General features: G+C 37.2%; 1 protein-coding gene across 1 annotated transcript in view; it reads left to right on the top strand.

Moving 5' to 3' along the window:
- The window catches only part of MSRB3 (methionine sulfoxide reductase B3), a 164704-nt gene that overhangs the window by 60248 nt on the left and 79568 nt on the right, over positions 1 to 24888 (top strand). The window contains exon 4 of the mRNA XM_060165534.1: positions 23068 to 23096. Within this exon, the coding sequence (XP_060021517.1) occupies positions 23068 to 23096 (29 nt within the window). The remainder of the gene's footprint in view (positions 1 to 23067; positions 23097 to 24888) is intronic.

Below are 24888 nucleotides of genomic sequence, written 5' to 3'. Positions count from 1 at the left end.
AGATGTGGCACATATATACAATGGAATATTAGTCAACCATAAAAAAGAATGAAATAATGCCATTTGCAGCAACATGGATGGACCTAGAGATTATTATATTAAGTGAAATAAGTCAGACAAAGATGAGTATGATATGATATCACTTATATGTGGAATCTAAACAAATGATACAAATGAACTTATTTACAAAACAGAAACAGATTCACAGACATAGAAAACAAACTCATGCTTAACCAAAGGGGATAGTGGTGGGGGGAGATAAATTAGGAGTTTGGGATTAACATATTCACACTACTATATATAAAATAGATAAACAACAAGGACCTACAATATAGCACATTAAAAATTATTGTCAATATCTTGTATTAATAACCTACAATGGAAAAGACTCTGAAAAAGAACAGATGTATATATATAATATATATATATGTATAACTGAATCACTTTGCCGTACACCTGAAACTAACACAACATTGTAAATTAACTCTACTTCAATTAAAAAATAGTTTAAAAAGATATAAGTATAAAGTAAGGTTTGTGAAAACTGTGCAGCTTTAAATAAATTTACATGGTAAAGTATAAGCAGCCGCAAATCTAAAATTAAGTTAGTTTCTGTCCAATAATTTTTTAAAAAGTTTAGTCTGGATTCTAAATTCCCCAAATAATGGAACTTAGATGAGTAACTGATAGTTTTAATATATTAGAAGCTAGAAACTTCTTGAGAGAACACATCATGGCAGAATTTTTGTAACCCACATCTGCACCCCGTGCAGGGGAGTAAACCTTTGCATATCCAGGCTACTGAATTATTTGTTAAATAAATGGTTTAATTCCAGTAAATCAAGAGTAACCGCAGAGTTGAATGATTCAAGTTGATACTGGAATGGTGGAAGTATAAATAAATACTTGGTTATGGAGTCTCTAAATTATTATCCCCTACCACACTTTCCAAAGTAGCTTCTATAGACCACCCATGGAATTTAATTTTAGTGGATGCTTATTTCAGCAATAGCACTGCTTGCAACTGCAAAGATACACTGATTTCAACTAAGGGAGAGATGGAAATGTCTATGGCTGGGATCTTTTACAAGGAAACATTGAAAAGAGCAAAAAAGTGAAAATAAACAGTGTCAGCTACCGAAAGGTGTATCAGAAGAAAAGTTCATAGTCAAACATGTTTATTAAATATAAGAAAGATTAAAAATAACTGAACTAAATAGTGACTCAAAATGCTAGAAAAATTACAGCAAGAACAACAAAATAAACTGGGATAAAATGGCCTCCTTTTTTCTCAAGGCATTTGCCAATTCTAGGCAAGGGAAGAAAGGTAAAGATTCCAGTCGATCAGAAGCAGAAGTGCCAGCAGACTAGGATTTCTCAGCTCCAGCACTATTGACATTTGGGCTGGATAATACTTGGTTGTAAGGGGCTGCCCTATACATTGTAGGATGTTTAGTAGCATCCCTAACCTCTGTCCATTAGATAGCTCTGTCCACTAGATAGATCTCCCCTGCCCTGTCCCCCACCATTGTGACAAACAGAAATATTTCCAGGTATTATCAAATACCCCAGGGAGGGGGTAGAGGGGGGCCAAAATCACAATTGATCTAGACAGTCTACAAAACAATAATCAAGCTCTGATTTGTAGGGTTTACTGATTTCTATGGTACAAATACTTCCACCATAGCCTATTTCAAGATACAACTGTGACATTACTTAACATGGAATTGGGAAGAGACGTGTAGTGACACCATTATATAGCATTTCTGTAATTCAAATACAGCAGATATAAATAACAACAGTTAAAAATTTAGACGTGAATTTTGAGTATTTATTACCTTTGTTTTTAATATAACTTATTTAATTATAAGTTTACATAATTTGTTTTTAATAATGTCTGTGTTTAGCAACTGGATCCCAAAGTTCCCAAAATTTTAACAGTAGGCTCTCTTGAGCTTTGCACACCAACATAATGGAGACAAATCAAGGGTAGACCAAATTTATCAAAAACTGCAACCCAACCCCAAGTGAGCTCAGTCCCTGATTAGATTAAGGTAATCTTTCCCTCGTTCCCCTCCCCACTCCAGCTGCCTATCAGAGGATAGGATAAACCCTCTGTAGAAAAAGATTACATCATCATCATTCAGAGTCCAATTTTTCATAGACAATGTCTGGCATTCATTAAAAATTACCAGGCGTACCAAAGTAAAGGACCAAGGGAAATAAATTGACAAAAGAAACAGGTCTATAGATGGCCCAGATATCCAGATATTTAAGTCATCAGGCACAGACTTTAAAAATAACCATGAGGGCTTCCCTGGTGGTGCAGTGTTTGAGAATCCGCCTGCCAATGCAGGGGACATGGGTTCAAGCGCTGGTCTGGGAAGATCCCACATGCTGTAGAGCAACTAAGCCCGTGCGCCTCAACTACTGAGCCTGCGCTCTCAAGCCTGGGAGCCACAACTGCTGAGCCCGAGTGCCACAACTACTGAAGCCCACTTGCCTAGAGCCCGTGCTCTGCAACAAGAGAAGCCTGTGCACCGCAATGAAGAGTAGCGCCTGCTCACCACAACTAGAGAGAGCCCGCATGCAACAACAAAGACTCAACGCAGCCAAAAATAAAATAAATAAATAAATTTATTTTTAAAAACCCCAAAAACAGTGATTAATATATTCAAGAAAATAGATGGCAAGATGGAGAATTTCACCACAGAACAGGAATCTATTGTAAAGAATAAAATAGTTCTAGGGCTGAAAATGCAATAACTGAAATATAAACACATGAGATGAATTTAATAGCATATTAGACATAGAAGAATGCAGGATTAATGAACAGAAAACAGGTCAGAAGAATAGATTCAGGCTGAAGTTAAGAGAGCCAAAAAAATGTAAGGTTATTGAAAAGATAATACAAGATACACAGTTTCAGGTTTAACATATTAGAGTCACAAAAAGGAAGAAAAAGAATAGGAAAGAAGCAACATTTGAAGATAGAATTTTCCCAAACTGAGGAAAAAACTCAAGTCACAGATTCAAAAAGTGCTACAAATCTGAAACAGGATGAATACAAATAAAACCACATCTAGGCACATCACAGGCAATCTGATGAAAATCAAAGGCAAAGAGAAAATATTAAAAGCACTTGAATAAATTAACTTGAAAAATAAAAAATTAGAATTAAGTAAATCCAAAATGTTGATCTTAGAAAAGGCCATTTCTATCAATAAAGTGGACCATTTCTATCAAGTCTAGTCAAGAAAGAAAGGGAGAAAAAAAGAACATAGGTTCAAAACTAGGAATGAAAATGGGATAAAACCAAAGATATGGAAAAAAATATTTTAATGTAAGAGAATATCGTGTATAACCCTATTCTCACAAATTTAAAATCTCAGCATAATTTTCTAAAAATAAAATACAAAATCTGACTAAAGAAGAATTATAATTGAATTGATCAGTAACTCTAGAAGAAATTGAGAGTTATCACAAACCGGCTTAGACTTTTACAGAAAAAAAAAATCATTATTCCTGTGCTATTACAAACTGTATCAATCACAGAAAATAGAAGAAAGTTTACCAACTTTTTTGACAAATGTAACATACCTCTAAAACCAAGATGTGACAAAGACATTACAAATGAAGGAAAACTATAGACCAATCTGATTTATGAAAGTAGATGTAAGGATCATAAATAAAGTATTAGCAAAAGTAATATAACATTGACATATATACACTGATATGTATAAAATGGATAACTAATAAGAACCTGCTGTATAAAAAAATAAATAAAATTCTAAAATTAAAAAAAAGTAACGTGACACTGTGTTGAATAAGTAATATGCCATGGTAAAGTAGGGTTTATTTCAGGAATGTACAAATAGTTCAGTACTGGGACATCTTTGGAAAAATATGATCATTTTAGTATATTCCCAGAAGAGATTTTATAAAAATTCAAAGTACATTCTTTAATTAAAAAAAGAAAACTCGTAGTGAAATACGATTAGAAGGAAATACTATGTTTTATCAAATCTAAGAAGCCCTTAATCAAAGGATTTATTACTTCAAGTAACACTAAGAAAAGAAAAAAACCTGCGAAGTAAATTGCAAAATGTTTATCACAGATGCATCCAGGTTTCAGAGATGTTAACATGTTTGAAATAAAAAGTGCCCAATAGAATCAATGAAATACATACTATAAATAGTGTGGGGGAACCAGCAAAGTATTTAAAAACTAAATTTAGATCCCACCCTCAATATCTTACAACCCAGTGCCTTATACTCCAGTAAAGTCTAGGTTAAATAAAAAATTTAAATATTAACATTAAGATCATACAAGTCCTAGAGGAAACTATAAGTGGGAACTTTGTATAACATTGGGGTGAGGTAAGCCTTTCTAAACAAGATTCCCAAGGAAGAAATCAAAAAAAAAAGATATATTAGGTTGGACCACCTAAATATTTTACATTTCTATAGAACAAAACACTATTTTAAAAACTGGTAAACAAACGAACTGGCAAAATATATATGCAATTCATGTGACAGACAGACAATATTCAAATCAACTGAGAAAGACAAACATTGGAAAAATGGGCAGAAGATATAAACAGATACTTTTCAAAATAAGAAATGTAGATAATAAGCATAGGGGAAAATTATCCACCAGTTAGTAATAAAAAACTGAAGTAAAAGGAGGAATAGTTCTTTATGTATCAAATTAGCGAACATTTCCAATATCATCAAATCCAGTGTTGGTCAAGGTCTGGGAAATTAGCACTGCTGGGTAGAGGGTGAATTGGTAGTAACCTTCTGGACAGTTTAATAAGCTATGTCAAAAGTCTTAGAAATCTGTATGCCATTAATCTAGCAAATACACTTCTAGGAATTTATGCTAAAAAGTCATGTTTATGCATAAGGATAAAGCCACAAGAATGCTTTTAATCACTCTTTTTATGATAGCAAAAAAATAATTTAAATATCCAAAATAGAGGTCTAGTTAAATAAACTAGTGAAAATATACATGGCATTTCAAATAATATTGCAAAAGAATATTTAGTGATCTGGAAAGAAATTTAAAACAAATTTAAAAGTTTACAAAACAATAATTATATATGACCCTGTATTTGTAAAATACATGTATTTCTACATATATGAAAACAGTTTAGAAGGTTATGTACCATATGTTAACAGTAGTTATCTCTGGGTGGTTGGATTGTAGGTGATTTTTTTTTCTTATCTATCCTTCTAATTTTTTTTTAAAAGATGAACATATATTTTGGGGGGTAATAAGAAAAATATTTAATATTAGAATTACCTTTACTCAATGTTACAAACACTAAACTATTTATTTATTTATTTCTATCTCTTGAACATGGGTTTGGTGATTTTTGTTCTTTTTTTTAATCTTTCTTTTTCTTTTTTAAAATTTTTATTGGAGTATAGTTGATTTACAATGTTGTGTTCATTTCTGCTGTACAGCAAAGAGAATCAGTTATGCATATATATCCGCTCTTTTTAGATTCTTTTCCCATATAAGTCATTACTGAGTATTGAGTAGAGTTCCCTGTGCTATACAGTAGGGCCCTATTAATTATCTTTTTACCACCAAATTTACCTTTTCCCAGTGATAATTTGAAAGAATGAAATGGAATGTAATTCCACATTATGTAATTCTGTCCATTTAATAATCTATTCACACCTCAAGTAGCTACTTTACCCACTGCCTTCTAAGTTGTTGCTTCTTTTTTTTTTTTTTTTTCTATTTTATCCCTAAGTGACCGGTAATGGTGATGATAACCCAGGGAAGGCAGCCACTGAGAGCTTAGACTTAGCTCTAACCTTCTATTCACCTACCTTCTCTTGGCCTCCAGTTCAAGCATCATTTCAAATTATATTCCTCCTCGTGACTGTCTTCTGTCTTCCTATAGTCCTCACATAGCCCTATTCCCAGACATCTGGAGGTAATTGATGAAGGATGGGACCCCAAAGCCAGAAGGTTTTTATTTATTTCCAAACAGACTTATTTTAATAAACTGTTTATCATGTTTGAATTAGGGATTTAAAAAAAAGCATTGAATGAAGACTTACCATGTACCAAGCATTATGCTAAGCACTTTAAAGAAAATTATCTCCTTTATTCTTTGTAACCTAAATAGAAAATCAAAGTTCACAAAGGACATGTAATTTAGTCAAGGTAACAATGGCAGTCAGAGATGGACTAGGACCCAAATTCAGGGCTGCCTGACCCCAAAGGCACCCCTCCTTAGCTCCTGTATTATGTTATAATTCCTCCCCGATTCTAGTTGATTGTTCTTTTTGCTTAGTAATTCACCATCTGGTAGCCATCACACGCTGGTGTTAATTGGTGCTAATTTTCTGATGATGGCCAAGTGACTATACTTGGATTTTAAAGTGGAGAAAGCTATGATTAAGGTGCAGGACATGAGGTTAAAGTCACCACTTTCCCCACTTACTGTGTGTGATTTTGAATAAGCTACTTAACCTCTATGAGCTTTAATTTCCTCATTTGTAAGATGAGGATAATACCCATGTCACAAGAACTTTTGAGGGGATTAACCAGATAATGTCGAAATGTTTTGTAAGTGGAAAAAACACTCTGTAAATGTGGAACATTGATTCTAAAACAGTGTAAGGATTGGCATAAATTGCAGTTTTCAGAGCTAAAGTTCAGTAGAGAAAGGGAGGCATGCCACTTACTTAGAACAGAGACCAGAGGTCTTTTAGGTAAGTAACACTTTGAAATTCTGGAAGTTATATCTGTTTGCTGGGTGATTCACATTCTAGCGGTTATTGCAGATTGGTGTTGATCATAACAAGTAGCAATTTGCTGCAGGGGATGGAAGAGGGAGGAGATGATTTTGCTTGTCCAGCATAAAGGCAGATCTAGAGAAACCCAGGAGACAATAGATAATTGACAGTCCTACTCTCTGACAAGTTGGCTCGACTATATCCTGAGTGCTCTGCGGTTCAGTATAAAACTCTTGCTTTAAAAGGTTTACAGACAAAACGGACCACATTCAACAAAGAGCAGCTGATGGTTAGGAGACTCAAAATGATGTCACTTGAAGAGATGAGGGAAGAGAACTGAAAATGCTTAGTTTAGGCAGAAAGGAGTCATGGAACCTTCATGGTCTACTTTAGCAGTTTGCAAATCTGGCTGTCTGTTAGAATCACAGACCCCAAGCCTCTCCCCCTCAGAATTCTGATATAGCAAGGCTGTGGTGGAGCCCAGAATTTTTTTTTTTTTTTAAAAAAGCTCTCCTCTAATTCTTATGATTGGTTACCATGAGTCTAGATGAGGCTTAAGGAAGATTTGCCTTAGGGTGATGTCAATAGGATGATGTAAGGGAGGGGAAAAAAAACTACAGACAACAGACAGTAAGAGCTGAAAAGATTTATCAACTGTCAGAATACGAGATTGGTGAAAAAGCTGTTACTAGAGATTAATTTGATGTTTAACACCTGGCTTGGGAGGAAAGGTGATGAATTCAGTTTTGGAAGCCTGATAGATTTCAGGTTTTAACCTAAAATTTCAGGTACATCAGTATTCCCCAAAGTATGTGCTATGGAGTATTTGTTTCATCAGAATACTACTCCTACATTATAGTAGCTCCACAACGTGTTAATATGTCTTCCATGAAAAAATAAAATAAGAGTTCTATTGATGAATGAAACAAGATTGCTTATTGGGAAACACTGAGTAAAAATGAGTCAAATGGTTGCTTCATCATAAAAATCAAGGAGTGCACAATTCACTAATGTTCATTGGAGAGCTTCAGGAGTAGAATGTTGTAGGTAGCATTTCCGAAAGTTTTTGACCACAATATCTTTTCTTAACTGAGGAACATACTGTGAGGCTAACGTTACTGATAACACACATCGGGAAATGCCAAAGTAGGCAAGAAGATATTTAAATTTAGTATGAAGGCCAAGGTTGGATGTATAGATATCATGGATAGGATGAACTGGGCTATGAAGTGATGCCGAGACTCAGAAGAATAAGAACCAGTCATTGGGTTTGGCAATGTTAGAGAATAAGTTTGGTGGAAGTAGTAGTGAAAACAAGATTGTGGAGATTTTAGGATACAATCTCATGTTTTCAAACCACAAGCTGAAGTGGAGATAATGTGATAAAATATTTGAAGTTGGAATAATCCCAGAAAACACAGTCATCATAGTTGTGTCATTATAGTTAAAACAGGAATTTGAGGCTAACCCCTTATGACTGGACGGAAAACAAACTCAAGGAAAATTTTTTTTTTTTGACAAATTGAAGAAAGTTGTAAAGTGGGATATATTTAAGGTATTAGAAATGAGGGAAAGAGATTTAAAGAACAGGTAGAATAAACTGTAGAAAAGAAGATTAACTTTTCTCCTTACCTTTCTGGGCGATAGGTAAAATAAATTTCTTCAGATTAATAATTGTCCATCTACGAGATATGTTTTTAATGTGCAGTTTTTTGATCAGCTAGGCTCTTTGCTTGTGTGTAAGTGTTAAGGATGCTTGCTGTGAAGTAGGAGTTCCATACATGGCAGCTCTTATTTGTTGCTGTTGTTTCCACTCTTTGAACACTTAATGCATTGTGCCACTACCAGTGAGTAGACAAAGGAAAGGAGAGTCTAAGTCAAAACAGGTAACTATATTTGACTTATCATTCCTATATTTCATGATCATGGATTAACTGGCTGTAACCTATGATTCCTTCTGCTATTTATATATATATATATATATATATAAATTAATTAATTAATTAATTTGGCTGCCTCGGGTCTTAGTTGCTGTACGTGGGATCTTCGTTGCAGTGCATTGGCTTCTCTAGTTGTGGTGTGTGGGCTCCATAGTTGCAGCTTGCAGCCTTAGTTGCTCTGCAGCATGTGGGATCTTAGTTCCCTGACCGGGGATCAAACCTGCGTCCCCTGCGTTGGAAGGCAGATTCTTAACCTCTGGACCACCAAGGAAGTCCCTGCTCTTTATATTTTGTCTTTATTATCTTGCATTGTACTTGGAACAAACTATACTTTTGTTCATTTGTGTCTTGATTTTTTTTTTTTTTTTTTTTTTTTTTTTTTGCTGTATGCGGGCCTCTCACTGCCGTGGCCTCTCCCACTGCGGAGCACAGACTCCAGACGCGCAGGCTCAGTGGCCATGGCCCATGGGCCCAGCCGCTCTGCGGCATGTGGGATCCTCCCAGACCAGGGCACGAACCCGCGTCCCCTGCATCGGCAGGCGGACTCCCAACCACTGCGCCACCAGGGAAGCCCTTGATTTGTTTTTTAGCCTTCATTCTAGTTGCAATTTTTTTACTGTAAGGAAAGTTGGCCCTATGCTGATGGAGATTGCACGTTTTACTTCTATGTGCTCACTTAAGTATCTAGTGTTAATGGCTGTTGCATGACTCATAGTCTACATAAGCATAAGTTAACTCCAGTACCTCTGTGATGTGCCCTTTTTGAGATTGCTCTGGAAGACCACCCAGAAGGTAGAATTTACACAAACTGCAAAGGCCCATTCAACTTAAACTGAGCGGCACTGACCAAATTACACCCGCATCCCTCAGTATGAACCAGCTACCCATTTGCTCCTGATTGAGGTTCAAACTGTTGATCTTTAACTATAAAGGGCTTTATGGGCCGAATTATGGCTACTTTAAACAAGACCTCTTCCTTAAAATAGAGTGCTTTGCAGGTAGTGAGCTCTCCATAAATGCTCTTGACTATGACTTAATGCAAGTTCAGATCTTCTAGTGCACTGTTCATGGTTTCCAGATTTGAAGGAAAGCGTCTTGATATTGAATCTTTGTCTTTCATATTATTTTTGCTTGGAGGTTTAGTGGAGTGTAAATTTACTGACCACACAAGACACATCTTTTTAGTGATGAATCTTTTTAATTTGCTAGCCTAGTCTGAGTAAACCATGAAATCTATGGTTTTATCATTTGATTCATGTGGCCAGAAACAATAGCTGTGTAATCGAATGTTTTTAATAAGTTCACCAAGAAAGTGGCAAATGTATCATTTTTTGCTCTGGGACTGGATCCTTTCTGACAAATTTTTCACTTGTTTTGTACTTAGTTCAGTGCTTCCCACAAACAACTTTATAGTAGTGTTGCACAACAATCTGTGACGGGAATTTTTTTACTTCTTTATTGGGCAGAAACTTATTTTGGAAATAACGAATAGATACAAATTTAAATCATTAGAAAGGTGGGATGCCTTGTTATTTTAAATAGGAGAAATATTCTTTGTTTTAAGGGATGCCATCCAGGTCAGTAGTTCTCAAGATCATCTGGAGAATTTAAGAGTACAGATTTACAGACTAATCTGTGCTTTTGAAAAGCTTGATATAATCATACATCTTCCAGACTCATTGATTTGGGCCTACGGAACCAGTGATTTAATATGAATTTTTGTCCCCAAATTAGGTCAAGAGACATTTTGTGTCATCTCTTTTTATGGCAGTTATATACTTTTCTATTATAAATCATGCTTTTAGTATCTTCAAGATTAAAAAAATACAATAAAATTATACTAATCTGAGATCCTGTGTGGGACCATACAGCTTGAAACTTTCTTATTGATCCTAGCAGCTCACAAGAATAAATCAGGAATTAGCAAGAAATAGTGGTAGCAGAATGACTCAGAAGCAGCAAAATCTACCTTCTCTCATTTCCCCCCATATACTTAGTAAAGGTACTATTTTTAAAAAATTAATTAATTAATTTTTTGGCTGCATTGGGTCTTTGTTGCTGTGCGCAGACTTTCTCTAGTTGCGGCGAGCAGTGGCTACTCTTCTTTGTGGTGCGCGGGCTTCTCATAGCAGTGGCTTCTCTTGTTGCAGAGCACGGGCTCTAGGCGCACAGGCTTCATTAGTTGTGGCACTCGGGCTTCAGTAGTTGTGGCTCGTGGGCTCTAGAGTGCAGGCTCAGTAGTTGTGGCGCACAGGCTTAGTTGCTCCATGCTACGTGGGATCTTCCCGGACCAGGGATCAAACCCATGTCCCCTGCACTGGCAGGCAGATTCTTAACCACTGCACCACCAGGGAAGCCCTACAATGGCTTTTAAAGTTGTGATCTGGCCCTTGTCTACTTCTCTTTCTGTCTTACTGTTCTCTCTTTTATTCACTTCTTTCTAGATCCAGTCTTCTTCTCCCCTTCCTCTTTCTCTCCCCCTCCTTCTCCTTCTTCTTCGTCATGCCAAGCTTAATTGTTTTTTTTTTTCTTTTTGTGGTACGCGGGCCTCTCATTGTTGTGGCCTCTCCCGTTGCGGAGCACAGGCTCCGGACGCGCAGGCTCAGCGGCCATGGCTCACGGGCCCAGCCGCTCCGCGGCATGTGGGATCTTCCCAGTCCGGAGCACGAACCCACGTCCCCTGCATCGGCAGTCGGACTCTCAACCACTGCACCACCAGGGAAGCCCTCAAGCTTGGGTTTTTGCATTGGTCCTTTCCTTTGGAATCTCCACCAAAAATTCCATTTTGCACCCCCATTGTATGTGGGCTCCTTGTCATTCTTTAGGTGTCAGCTGAAATGTCATCTCCTTCTAAAGCATATCCCTGACCACATTATTTAAAATAGCTCCCCCGGGGCTTCCCTGGTGGCACAGTGGTTAAGAATCTGCCTGCCAGTGCAGGGAACACGGGTTTTGAGCCCTGGTCCGGGAAGATCCCACATGCCGCAGAGCAACTAAACCAGTGCGCCACAACTACTGAGCCCGCATACCACGACTGCTGAAGCCCGTGTGCCTAGAGCCCGTGCTCCGCAACAAGAGAAGCCACCGCAATGAGAAGCCCACGTGCTGCAGTGAAGAGTAGCATTCTTTCACGTGTTTGTTGGCAATCTGTATATCTTCTTTGGAGAAATGTCTATTTAGGTCTTCTGCCCATTTTTGGATTGGGTTGTTTGTTTTTTTTATATTGAGCTGCATGAACTGCTTGTATATTTTGGAGATTAATCCTTTGTCAGTTGCTTCATTTGCAAATATTTTCTCCCATTCTGAGGGTTGTCTTTTCATCTTGTTTATGGTTTCCTTCGCTGTGCAAAAGCTTTTAAGTTTCATTAGGTCCCATTTGTTTATTTTTGTTTTTATTTCCATTTCTCTAGGAGGTGGGTCAAAAAGGATCTTGCTGTGATTTTTGTCATAGAGTGTTCTGCCTGTTTTCCTCTAAGAGTTTGATAGTGTCTGGCCTTACATTTAGGTCTTTAATCCACTTTGAGTTTATTTTTGTGTATGGTGTTAGGGAGTGTTCTAATTTCATTCTTTTAAATGTAGCTGTCCAGCTTTCCAGCACCACTTATTGAAGAAGGCTGTCTTTGCTCCATTGTATATTCTTACCTCCTTTATCAAAAATAAGGTAGCCATTTGTGCGTGGGTTTATCTCTGGGCTTTCTATCCTGTTCCATTGACCTATATTTCTGTTTCTGTGCCAGTACCATACTGTCTTGGTTACTGTAGCTTTGTAGTATAGCCTGAAGTCAGGGAGCCTGATTCCTCCAGCTCCGGTTTTCTTTCTCAAGATTGCTTTGGCTATTCGGGGTCTTTTGTGTTTCCATAAAAATTGTGAAATTTTTTGTTCTAGTTCTGTGAAAAATGCCAGTGGTAGTTTGATAAGGATTGCATTGAATCTGTAGATTGCTTTGGGTAGTAGAGTCATTTTCACAATGTTGATTCTTCCAATCCAAAAACATGGTATATCTCTCCATCTGTTTGTATCATCTTTAATTTCTTTCATCAGTGTCTTATAGTTTTCTGTATACAGGTCTTTTGTCTCCTTGGGTCGGTTTATTCCTAGGTATTTTATTCTTTTTGTTGCAGTGATAAACGGGAGTGTTTCCTTAATTTCTCTTTCAGATTTTTCATCATAAGTGTATAGGAATGCCAGAGATTTCTGTGCATTAATTATGTATCCTGCTACTTTACCAAATTCATTGATTAGCTCTAGTAGTTTTCTGGTAGCATCTTTAGGATTCTCTATGTATAGTATCATGTCATCTGCAAACAGTGACAGCTTTACTTCTTCTTTTCCGATTTGGATTCCTTTTATTTCTTTTTCTTCTCTGATTCCTGTGGCTAAAACTTCCAAAACTATGTTGAATAATAGTGGTGAGAGTGGACAACCTTGTCTTGTTCCTGATCTTAGAGGAAATGCTTTCAGTTTTTCACCATTGAGAATGATGTGGGCTGTGAGTTTGTCCTATATGGCCTTTATTATGTTGAGTAAGTTCCCTCAATGCCTACTTCCTGGAGGGTTTTTACCACAAATGGGTGTTGAATTTTGTCGAAAGCTTTTTCTGCATCTATTGAGATGATCATATGGTTTTTCTCCTTCAATTTGTTAATATGTTTTTTCACATTGATTGATTTGAGTATATTGAAGAATCCTTGCATTCCTCATTCTTTTTCTGATTACAACCTAGAGTAGAAATGAAAATTTCCAGGCAAAATAAGTAAAGAAATATTATATGTCAAACTGATGTAGAGCAGTAAATGTTACTACCTCCCAAGTCTGCCTCATCCCCCAGAGAGCACGTGACAAGTATGTATATAACATCAGTGTTAAAGGACCAAGCAAAACCATTCAAAACATTTTCCCACAGCAGTATGAAGATACAAAGAGCCCATTGATCACAGTCTTATGCTGTGCCAGCTGGTGGTCTCTACTAATTTGCAGAAGCAGCTGCCCAATGGTCAAAATGCAGGTAAAGCACTTTGGCAGAATATGGTTGAAAATATTAAGGGAGGATAGAGAAATCAAACATATTTTGTACCTAAAATGGGTTAAAGTGTATGAAAGCTGTAGACATTTTTATTTCCAGCTAATTTCTAGGTTTTTGGCTTTTATTGGAGGTCTGAGGTTGCTAAATATCTGACTGAAGAAGAAATGATATGTAGTAGTTTGCTAGGGCTGCCATAACAAAGTACCATAGACAGTGTCTTAAACAACAGAAATTTATTGTCTCACAGTTCTGGAGGCTGGAAGTCTGAGATCAAGGTGTCAGAGGGTTGGGTTCTTCTGAGGCCTCTCTCCTTGACTTGTGGATGGCTGTCCTCTCTCTGTGTCCTCACACGGTCTTCCCTCTGTGTATGTCTGTGTCCTAATTTCCTTTTCTCAAAAGAGCGCCAGTCATATTGGATTAGGGCCCACTTGAATGACTTCATTTTAACTTAATTACTTCTTTAAAAACCTTATTCCCAAATACAGTCACATTCTGAGTTACTAGGGGTTACAACTTCAGCATATGAAGTTTGGGAGGACACAGTTCAACTCCTAACATGAAAGTATACTCTATTCTCCTTAACCCCGTTTTCTTTAGTGTTTTGAATTTATTCTCAATAGCTAAAGAATCTTTACTTTAAAAGCTTTATTCTCTGTAAGAGTTATATACATAAGAAACAATTAAATTATTTTAAAGGAAACATAAGATTAAGTACTATAAATCATACAGACAGGAAATGATATTGAAATTCAAAGAAGGCAGTTATCAATATGGCCTAGAGAAAACTGTAGAACCTGGAGAGCCAAAAGTGGTCTTAACAATGACCTATTTTTTCAGTCTTATTTATCTGTAGGTTCAAGTTCTACAGATGCCAATTTTTATCATCTCATATTCACTTTTCCTCTGCTCTCTCCTTTCCCCTTTTCCTTTTCTTTACTCTTGGGAACTGTAGAAAAATTTAGATAGCTTACCTCTCCGTGGGGTAGGCTGTATGGAGCAGCACTGATTTATTTCTAATGTCTAATTTTACTCATGAGAAAAATGCAGCTCACAAGTTAAATGACTTGTCCTGGTTGCTGAACTAGAATCCAGGTCTCCTGATTCTTATTCCAGTAAGCTCTCAAGTGCACTGTGCAACTATTTTAGTTAGAGACTGTTTTGTGTTTTAAGGACAAATAAGACTGCTTTTCTGTATTGTGTAATTGGGTCATTTATATTATTTTCCATTAGCATTCCCTCTTAAATATTTCCAGTTTCTTCAGTTATTTTTATTGCTGTTCCCTCATTTTTTTCCTGCATGGTTTTTGATACTCATATTAAAATTGCACCCCAAGTAAGGTATCAGAGTAATACATTCTTTCTTTTTATAATATAGTAGTATTTTTTTTACTTGCTAAAATATTGCTACGTGTACTTGTAGCCGTAAACTTTATTTAATATTATTGCTTAGATAAAACCTACCTTTTATTCAGCTTCTAATATATGCCAGGACCTGACCTACACATTTTACAGTATCATCTCACTTAACCTACACAAAACTTTTAAAAGGTAAACATTACTCCCATTCTGTAGATAGTGAAACTAAGATGTAGAGTGTAATGAACTTCTGTAAAATCACACAGGGTAGAAAGTGGAAGACCTGGGACTGGGCTCTAGTCTGTCCGTCTCTATCGGCTGCCTTTTCCACGATTGCAACCTCAGTCTTAAGTGCTTCATAGACTACATCACTGCTGCATAAAGTCTCTAACTTATCAGGGTGGCAGTGATCCCAGTGAAAGTGCTAGGGCCTGGTTAAAAGGAGAAATAAAAACAGTACCAGTGGAAGCAGAACTGTGTCACGGGGAGCAGGAATTTATACAGGCATGTTATCTGCAGTACATTACGGTGCTCAGTGACAGACACTGTCGATAAATGAAGAAGAATTGTAGCTGTGTCCTGGTAACTGAACTTGAAGGTTCTCATTGACAGGCTCACGTAAGAGATCTTCAAGCAACTTAGGAGGGACTTTGCTGCTGTTCTGCTAATGATTATCATCTTGACTTCTAAATTTCTGGTTTTTTAATTTATATTTTTCAGTTAAAAAAATTAAGCATGCAGTTAATGGGTATCTTTTATTTGTATCTTTTCTTCATTTTTAGTTGTGGTAGCTAACATGTCTTTAAACATTTAAATTCATTTTGTTTTCTTTCTGCATATTTTTCTGTCTTTTGTATTTATAGCATCATTATTATCAAAATATAACATAGAGGCCTAAGTTTTAAACACAATAAGTAGATAGTTCATAACCTAGTACTGCTATGGTAACAATATCAGTTAGAATATGTTGGTTTAAAAGTAACAGAAATACCCAAGTTGAGTGTGGCCTAACAATGCTAGACTTGACTTTCTAACTCAGCGGGAATTCTAGAGAAAGGCTGTTCTGGAATTGGAATGAAATTAGGGTTCCGGGTTGGCATTTCTGCTATTTTCTCGGCCTTCTCCTCATGGTTACAAGATTGCTACAACAGTTCTAAGTATTCTTACGTAATAACTTTAAAGGCAGGAAACAGGGAGAGTGTAGGAAAAGGGCCTTCTCCCTAAATCACCCCTGTCCTTTTCATGAGGAAAAACCTTCCCAAAAAGTACCCCCAGCAGACTTCCCTGTACCTCTCACTGCTCAGAGAGGGGTTCCATCCCTGTCCTTAAACCAGTCACTGACAAAGGAGATTAGGATTGCCACAGACGGCTTAGCCTAATAATGATTCATTCCTAGGGTGGAAACATTTTTCCGCACCCTTCAAAAATTGCAATTCTGTTATCAGAGAAAACGGAGACTGGCCATTACATACACAACAGATAGTGTCTGCCACAATTAGTGAACTCTTTTAGTATGATCAAATAACTACGTGAACAAACGTAGAGTTACAACTCTGATGAGTGCAAAGGAGTGACTGGTGCTATAAAAGTATAAACTCAAGGGATTTAATCTAGTCTGGCTACTCTTCTTCAAAGAACTGATAATTAAGCTAATAATGGAGAAAGTTTTAGAAGTTAAGTAGGCAAAGGGGTTAAGGGATACTGGAGTGGGTGAGGGGGAGGAAGAGAGCATTCCGAGGAGAGGAAGTGTATTATGTTTATGTAACTGAAAGAAGGTGCATAAATATTCACTGCCATTATTACTAGCCTTTGGTCTGATGAAAGCCTTTGAATTACTTGTAGGGGTAAGAAGAAATTCTTAGACTTATAAGTAGGATCCTGAAATATTGGAATTTCTGAAAAATTTCCATACTTTAGGGGCGACAACAGGACAGGTTATTTGACTTGGATTGTCCTAGAAAATCCTTGGTATGGAGTTGCCATATATAATACACTAATAGGCAAAAATCAGTCTGCCCCTCCTACTCCTTCCCTCTAATAATTTTTTGCAGCTACAATCTTTAGTTGACATCAATTAAAAATAATAAGAACAGCATCCTCACTGTGCCACATGTTGTCTGAAACCTTTTGGAACATTGACTTCATTAACCTGTAGTTCATACTTACATGGGTCCCATTTGAATTTTTTCAATACAGTTGAAAGTAAGCAAAAAAGCAATGTTCTCTGAGACTTTGTGGATTCCTCACAAGAGAAAATTTTAAAAATAATAAAATTTTAAAAATAATAAAATTTTTAAAAACTTGACTTCAATATACATAGAACTTTCATAAACACTAGGTTATTTCCTATAAATAGAGAACAGCAGTTTTATAAGCTTGTTCAGGACTATAGAGCTCTAACCAATGACTAACACTGCCCTCTTTTGAAAATCTGAAACTTTATTATCAAAAGAATACATATGTTATATATTTTAATTATTTAAAAAATAATAATGATACTTAAATTTTCCTAGCATCTACGCTTTATGGTTTTAAAATTCATAAAAACTTTTCAGGTTTAAAAATTTTTAAGTTTTAGTTTAAGCCTTTTTTTAATGTGGCATTACTGTTACAACTGTTCTCACAAGACTCCAAAATAATAATGGCTTAAACATAGTAGCAGTTTGGGATTGATATGGTGCTACTTGTGTGTGTGTACCATCAGCCAAAGGCTGGTGCTCTACTATCAGCTTCTCTCTCATGATCTAAGAATGGCTGCTTCAGCTCCTGGAATCACATCTGCATTCCAGCCAGTGGGAAGAAGGGGAGGGGTGCAGACATTTGCTTCAAGGGCATAACTCATAATGCTTCTCCTTGCATCCTTTTGGCAAGAACTTAGTCACATGGTCAAAACAAGAGAAGTGGGAAATATTGTGAAAAAATTGTCTTACCTCAGCAGGCATGTGCCCATCTAAAACTCAGAGATTCTATTTCCAAAATAAAAAAGGGGAGAATGGATATTGGAAAATAGTAACAGTCTGGGCTATATTCACCATCTTTTGGCGATTGCCAAAAGAACTGGTTGAATAGCTTTAAGCTTAGATGTTAAGTATATAATAAGGAGTAAAATGGGTGTCTGTGGAGACACAAATATATTTATCAACCTTATACCCCGTACAACCTTACTTTATGCATCTTTGTATTCCTACCATCCAGCATGGTATATGAATAAAAATAAGCACATAAGAAATGTGTTTGGAATGAATGAATGAACCATCCCTCTTTGTCTTCCTTGTATAATATGTATTGTGTGAATTCTTTTTTCATACTTGCCATTTCTTTGTCCTATCTATAATTTACTTACTTTCTTACAGAGGATTTATGAGTAGAGATGATCAGAGTCCATAGTATAATAGAGGAGTACTTTGTGTCTCTGTGTATGTATGCGTGTATGTAAAATTTAATAGAAATCTAAATTAACTTATACCATAGGACCAGTTTTCTCAACCCCTAAAACTGACAGTATTAACTTCTCTTATTACGTTTTAATTATTATTAGACTAGTTGTGGCTTTTGAAAATTCAGTACTGTGTCTAAGAATTCTGAAAATATTCTTTTTTGAAAACTGGTACCTAATGTCATTAATTAGTTTGTGAAGATGTTTTCTCTGCACATTATGTGTATATTTTACATACTGACCAGCTATCTCTGGAGGAGATAAGATGGTCTGGGGATTAACAGTTTTCTGATATGATTTTTCATCTCTCAAAAGAGGCATTTTATAGAGCTTTTGGTCATTATATCTGGTTTTTGGCCCTCTGTTAATTTACAGATCCATTTGTTCATGTGTTAACTTCTGCTACACATCTTTAATAACTCTTAAATACCAGGTGCTGTGCCTAGTGCTGGGAACATGAAGATGGGCGAGACCTTGCATGCACCCTGCTGGGCTTAGTGTCAGTGCCACATGGTGTGGGGATTGCCGTGCCAGGCCCACACTGTGGAGTAACTGAAGGCGAGCAAGGAGCTCTAGGAGGTGAGGGGGCCAGGCAAGTTGCTGCCAGGATTGAGGCAAGTCTGTGGAGTCAAAGTTTGTCAGTGATGAGCTGGGTGTCTAAGTGTCTAAGCTGAGGATACTGGATGAAGGCTGTGAAATTGTTAACACAAGTTCATGTGCCGGACACACAGTGAGGCCAAACGAACTGAAACGTCAGAGCTTGGAGCAGAGAAAGGTTTATTGCAAGGCCATGCAAAGAGACAAGGTGGCTCATGCCCTGAAAAGCCTCCAGCTCCCCAAAGGGTTTTGGCAAAGCATTCTTTTTTTTTTAACATCTTTATTGGAATATTATTGCTTTACAATGTTGTGTTAGTTTCTGCTGTATAACAAAGTGAATCAGCTATACATATGCATATATCCCCATATCCCTTCCCTCTTACATCTCCCTCCCACCCTCCCTATCCCACCCCTCTAGGTTTTAAAGGCCAGGAGAGGAGGAGTATGTGATCAGCTTGTACACAGTTCTCTGATTAGCTGATGGTGAGGCAGCAGCGTGGTGTCACAGGGGTTAACATTATCAGTCCTTAGGCTCCAGGAGGCCTGGGGCTGTGTGCTCATGGTCATCAAGTAGTTCTTCCATTTGGTGGAAATTTGCCTCATATACTATTATCTAGGTACTTCAGAGTGGAGCTAAAGCAGAGGATATGGGGGAAGGCCTGTCCTGGGAAGGCCCCATAGGGTCCTGCTTGGTTACAAAATAACATGGCAGTAGTTTGATTTGGTGAGAGTGAAGGCTACAGTTTAGAGTGCAGAAAGAAGCGGAAACAAAGAGGGAAGGGCAAAATGCTTTTCCTATTCTTCCACATTCCTGGTCAGAGAATTCTTAATTCAAACCTTCCTATGAGAGTGGGGAGCTGGGAGCACCTAGAAGCCAGAGGTTGGCCCTTGGGCCCGACTGTTATAGTCTAGATGGACTTGGAGCTCAGGGGCCTGGCTGGTGGGGACAGGCAATGGGGGTTGGGTAGGAGTACAGAGCCTCTGACAGAAATGAAAGAGCCCCTCCCCCAATAAAGAAGAAAAGAAAGGAGGTGTTTCTCTTACAGACTCCATAGCCACTGGAAGAGAAGGCTGAGGGAGGCTTCTCCTCTTCTCACACTTGGCCTAGTTGCCATTGCCCCTGAATTTCCCCAGGCTGAATAAGTCTTTCAGTGGAAGACGAAATTAATTTAAAATTTGCACTATTCTCAGTTACTTGGTATCAATAGTTTCACACACAGTTTTCATTGTTTTTGTTATCAGGTGTATCTGTCAAGGTAGGTTAGTATACTTTTCTAACAGTTTATTGCCTTGGCTTGTAACTTTTAAATAATTAGCTGTATTGTATCCCTATTTGTCCTCTTGCCAAGGCCCTGCAAATATTAGGGCCAAGCCTGGTAATAAGTCACCATGTAAAAAGGTATGTCTTACTATGGGTCACAGACAAAAACGTTTAAAAGCCACTGACCTAGGGACACCAAGTTCACAGTCCTCTGCGTGGCATATGAGGGGCCTACGGTGATCTGGCTCTCTGCCCCCCCCCAATCCTGCCTCTAATCCACCTCTAAACTGCATGTACTCTCAATATGGGATGCATCGGTCTTCCTTTCTGTTCTGTTTCATTTTTTGAAAAAAATACTAGTTGCAATCCACTAAATTAATTTTATAATCCTCTGATGGGTCAACTTGTGACCCAAGTTTGGAAAAACTCTGCTCTAGTTGTTGGGGTGGTGACAATGTGATCGTATTAGTGTTTTGGAAATGTCTGGCAGCTGATTAGAGGGGGGGTCGGAAGGGAGTGGGGGATACGGGTTATGAGATTATTGAGCCAAAGATAGGCCTAAGATGGTAAGACTGAGGATAGAGAGGAGGGGAAGGTGGTAGAGTCAGCAGGTCTGGGTGACAGCTTAGATATCGAGGGTGCAAAAGAAAACTAGAATAACATCATAATTTCTGACAATAGGGAGTCTATAGCAGGAGAATTATATTTGAGGGAAAGGAAAATGAATGCAGTTCAGTACTTGTGGCATTTGAGGTCACAGTGTGACATTCAGGTAGGATTTTAGTTGGAGAAAGGGTTAGTAAATTAGGGACTGTAACAGGGCCGTTGGCTTGAGCATTAGGAAGCCACTGAGAACACTTAGCACAGATCTTAGTGGTTCAAAGAGTGAATATGTTGGGAGGTCAGGAAAGGAAGACGTGCAATATAGAATATAGTCTTTCCTTTCAATAAACTTGCTTGTAAAGCCAGGAAGAAAGAGGGATGAAAAGAGTAGGACACAGATTTGAAGGAGGGTTTTAATTAATTCTGGAGCACTTCTGTGCAGAAGGGAGGAGGAACTTGGGGAGACGCAGATATTGAAGATACAACCGGAGGAAGGGGTAACTAATCCAACCTGGTTTCAGGGGAGATGAGAGAGTGCACTTTAGGATGTAAATGCAGGGAACCTCAGGCAGAAGGAAGAGCACCTCTTATACAGCTGAAAGGGAGATAAGGATGTCTGTGGAGGCAGGGGTTTCCCTTTATAGACATGTGTTGAGTACAAGCACCAGGCACTGTGTAGGCGCCCTGGCTACAGACGTTAGTAAGGCAGAGTCCAGTGGGGAAGATAGGCTAGGAAACCAGCAGGACAACGCGTGGTAAGTGTCGTTTAGAGTTATGCTCAGGGATGCTGGAAACAAAGAAGAGGGCATGAGGCCAGGCTTTCCAGAACAGGAGAGGACAAAAAGCGAAAATGGGTTTACACCTGAAATAGGAGTCAGGGACACCTAAGGACTGAGATGAGGAATATGGTGGGACCAGGGTCTGAGACAAATATGAACCTGGATTACAGTGGTGGTTGTTGATAACCGTGGTTGTAATAGTAAGTTTTCTGTTTTTATGATTATTGACTTGGTTTGAGCATCAGCTGAAACTTTATTTGGGAATACTTGAGAAAATAAAATTTTATGTCAAAGGAAGCTGTCTCTTGCTTATCCTTTGCCTCTTCCTCCTTTGATGACTTCTCTTGAAGCTAATTTAGGTAAAGAAAGCCACCGCTTCCAAAGGTGCTTTGGTACCCTGGCATAATTTCAAAGAAATCTCCTTTCCCACTCAACTACATTTAACTACATTTCCCATTTAACTACATTTCCCCAGGGAAAAAAAAAAAATCTTCTCTGTCAATGTAACATCCTTTAACAGGACTCCTGCTGGTTGGTTCTTGTCTCTTGCTGTGGCAGCTGTGAACATATATACTATTGATTGTTAATGTGTGATATAAATCCGACTGGAGCATGCCCACTAATTGGTTTGAGAGCTAGGTATAGACAATGCTGTCTTATAGTAGCTTGTGTAGATAGGCCTAGTCATAGGGTTAATTCTGCTTGACAGCACATCAGCAGCATCTTGAGAGTAATTACCCAACAGCAGTTTTCCCACAGCCGGACTGAGAGCTTCAAAGGCTTCTGAATTTACAACCAGTATTAACCTATATCTGAAACATAATGTTCCCACAAGGGCTCACATTTTTTTCTCCTTCTTATTAAATGTATGGGGTTACTAGGTTCATTTACTCTGTGAAGAACTTAGTGAAAAATTACTTGCTGTTGAATAATTGAAAATCTTGAATAATAAGAAGATAATTTTAAATTTGAGTTTTTATTGCTTTATTATATTACTGAAACAAGTTAATCAGTAAAGATTGGGTGCTTTTTTTTAACATAATTTATTCTCTTTCAAAAACAAGCTAAAAAGTTAATATCTTTTCCATACTGCGCTATCTCTGTGGACATGTACATGTTTAGAGGACCAAGGGTTATGCATGCATTTAAAATGGTTAAAATAAATACGTATTTACATCTTAAAAAGCTGTCTTACTTGTTGATGCATGTACTGAAATTTAAAACTATTGCATCTTTTTTCCCCCTCATAAAATCAGTTATTGTCTAACAAGCAATTTTTATATCATAAAAAATTTCTTTCTCTTTGCAGGTCAGAAACGAAATTTGACTCTGGTTCAGGTATGTTTACATTAATAATGTTATTTTGAGTATATTTTATTTACATTATTCTCTGAGGAGTAATGCATCAGATCAAGAACCATTTTGATTTTAAACAGACTAGGCAGTCTCTTTTCAAAACATGAACCCCACCTCAAAGCAGGGCTGTTGGCTGCTTGTGGCTGCTTGGAATCATAACTTGAGGTGGTGTTCACGTTGGGATTCTCGATAGCTCTGAAATAAGTATTAAATGCTCTGTATCTGCAGAGCTTCATTTTAAAAGTAAAGGAGGGGGTTGTACCTACTCATTGCTAAAAATAGAATATTATGCTCTCACTGGACAAAGCATCCTGGGTAATTTAAAAATTCTCTGCAAGTGACTTGTCATCACATATGGGTAACAGATACATTTAATCCAGCAAACTGCAGACGGTTTTAGCCAATAGAAATAGATATTTGTCTATGACTTGCTAATTTTTAAAAATTTGTTTTGTTGGGGAGGTGGGTGATGGAAAATGAAGGTCACCTTAAGCCATTATTTTGTATCTATCAAGACAGTCTCACAAACAGTGGCGTATCAGCCTCATTAGATGTTTTCTTCTCATTAAGCATGAATATAGCTATATAATCCTTACATTTGACTGTGTCTTTGTGTCACTCGCTGAGATGTACGTGCTTCATAGTTTCTGACGGTGTTTGCAATTAAAGCACAAAAACTACCTCATGTTCAGTACGAAGGAATTACGCCCTTTAGTGAACTGTTATAGATAAATAAACATTAATTTTCAATTTCAGGAGAAAATAGTTTGCAGAAAATATACAACTTATTGAATTTAAAAGTAACATTCTTACTCTGGTTTGAGTTCCACTATGTTTTAACTTAAAAGTTTTCGTTTATTATTTCACAAAGGGACCAAAGACTATGTATTCTTTTTGATAGTGGTGTTAAGGAGCCAACATGCTTTTCTTCTTCAAAACCTGTATCTTTCTTTTGAATTTCTCCAACTTGATGAGACCCTTTAAATATGAAGTCTGTACATTTGAGTTAACAATTTTACCTAATTTGAGAACTGTGATTCCAGAAATCTTTCCATTCTGTGTGCTCTTGGGCTTCTGAATCACATGTGACAGTGGTAGCATAAGATAAACATTTGGTTTACAATGTTGACGATATGGAGACTAAAGGCATAATGGCATTGTATCCACTATTTGACTTTTTTATTGACTCATAGGAGGCGACTCAAAATGGTGTAAAAAGTCTTTGTCATTTTTTAATAGTTAAAATATTTAAATATAATAAGAGATAAATGAAAAAATTGAGAATGAATTTTTATATAAAATTGCATATCTTTTTACCATTGCCAGTCAGTCATCAAATATTTATTTAAAAATCCACTTTGTTATGATCAAATTCCTTAAGCATCAAGTCAAAAACTGGTTTTAGCCTACAGGATCTGGAATATAGCTTTTAAAAATGAAAAAGTCTACCAGGTTCATTTCGGAGGTAAAACCTGGAAATAGTGTATGAAACTGAAATATTAGGCAGCTGTTGTCAAAGTTAGAAAATTTATGTTAAATTTTCAAAAGCAAATTAAAGTGTGCTGCTAAATTCCCGTAGTGAGAGTTAGTATTTATCATGAAAATAGTTATAACATCTGTATAGGCACACATCTTTCACTCTTGTGACCAAAGGTTTTGTTCATGATTCTTATTTTTTCCAAGTCCTAATTTTTTAAAACGTCTTTCATGGACAACATCTGCATGTCTTTGAAAACTACAAAGTTTTGTGCTCTGAAAAATCTTATGGGGAATA

This window comes from Lagenorhynchus albirostris, chromosome 11, assembly GCF_949774975.1.
Source record: "Lagenorhynchus albirostris chromosome 11, mLagAlb1.1, whole genome shotgun sequence".
Classification (NCBI taxonomy): Eukaryota; Metazoa; Chordata; class Mammalia; order Artiodactyla; family Delphinidae; genus Lagenorhynchus; species Lagenorhynchus albirostris.
The sequence above is the reverse complement of the archived record's forward strand: the minus strand, read 5'-3'. Positions and strand labels throughout refer to the sequence as shown.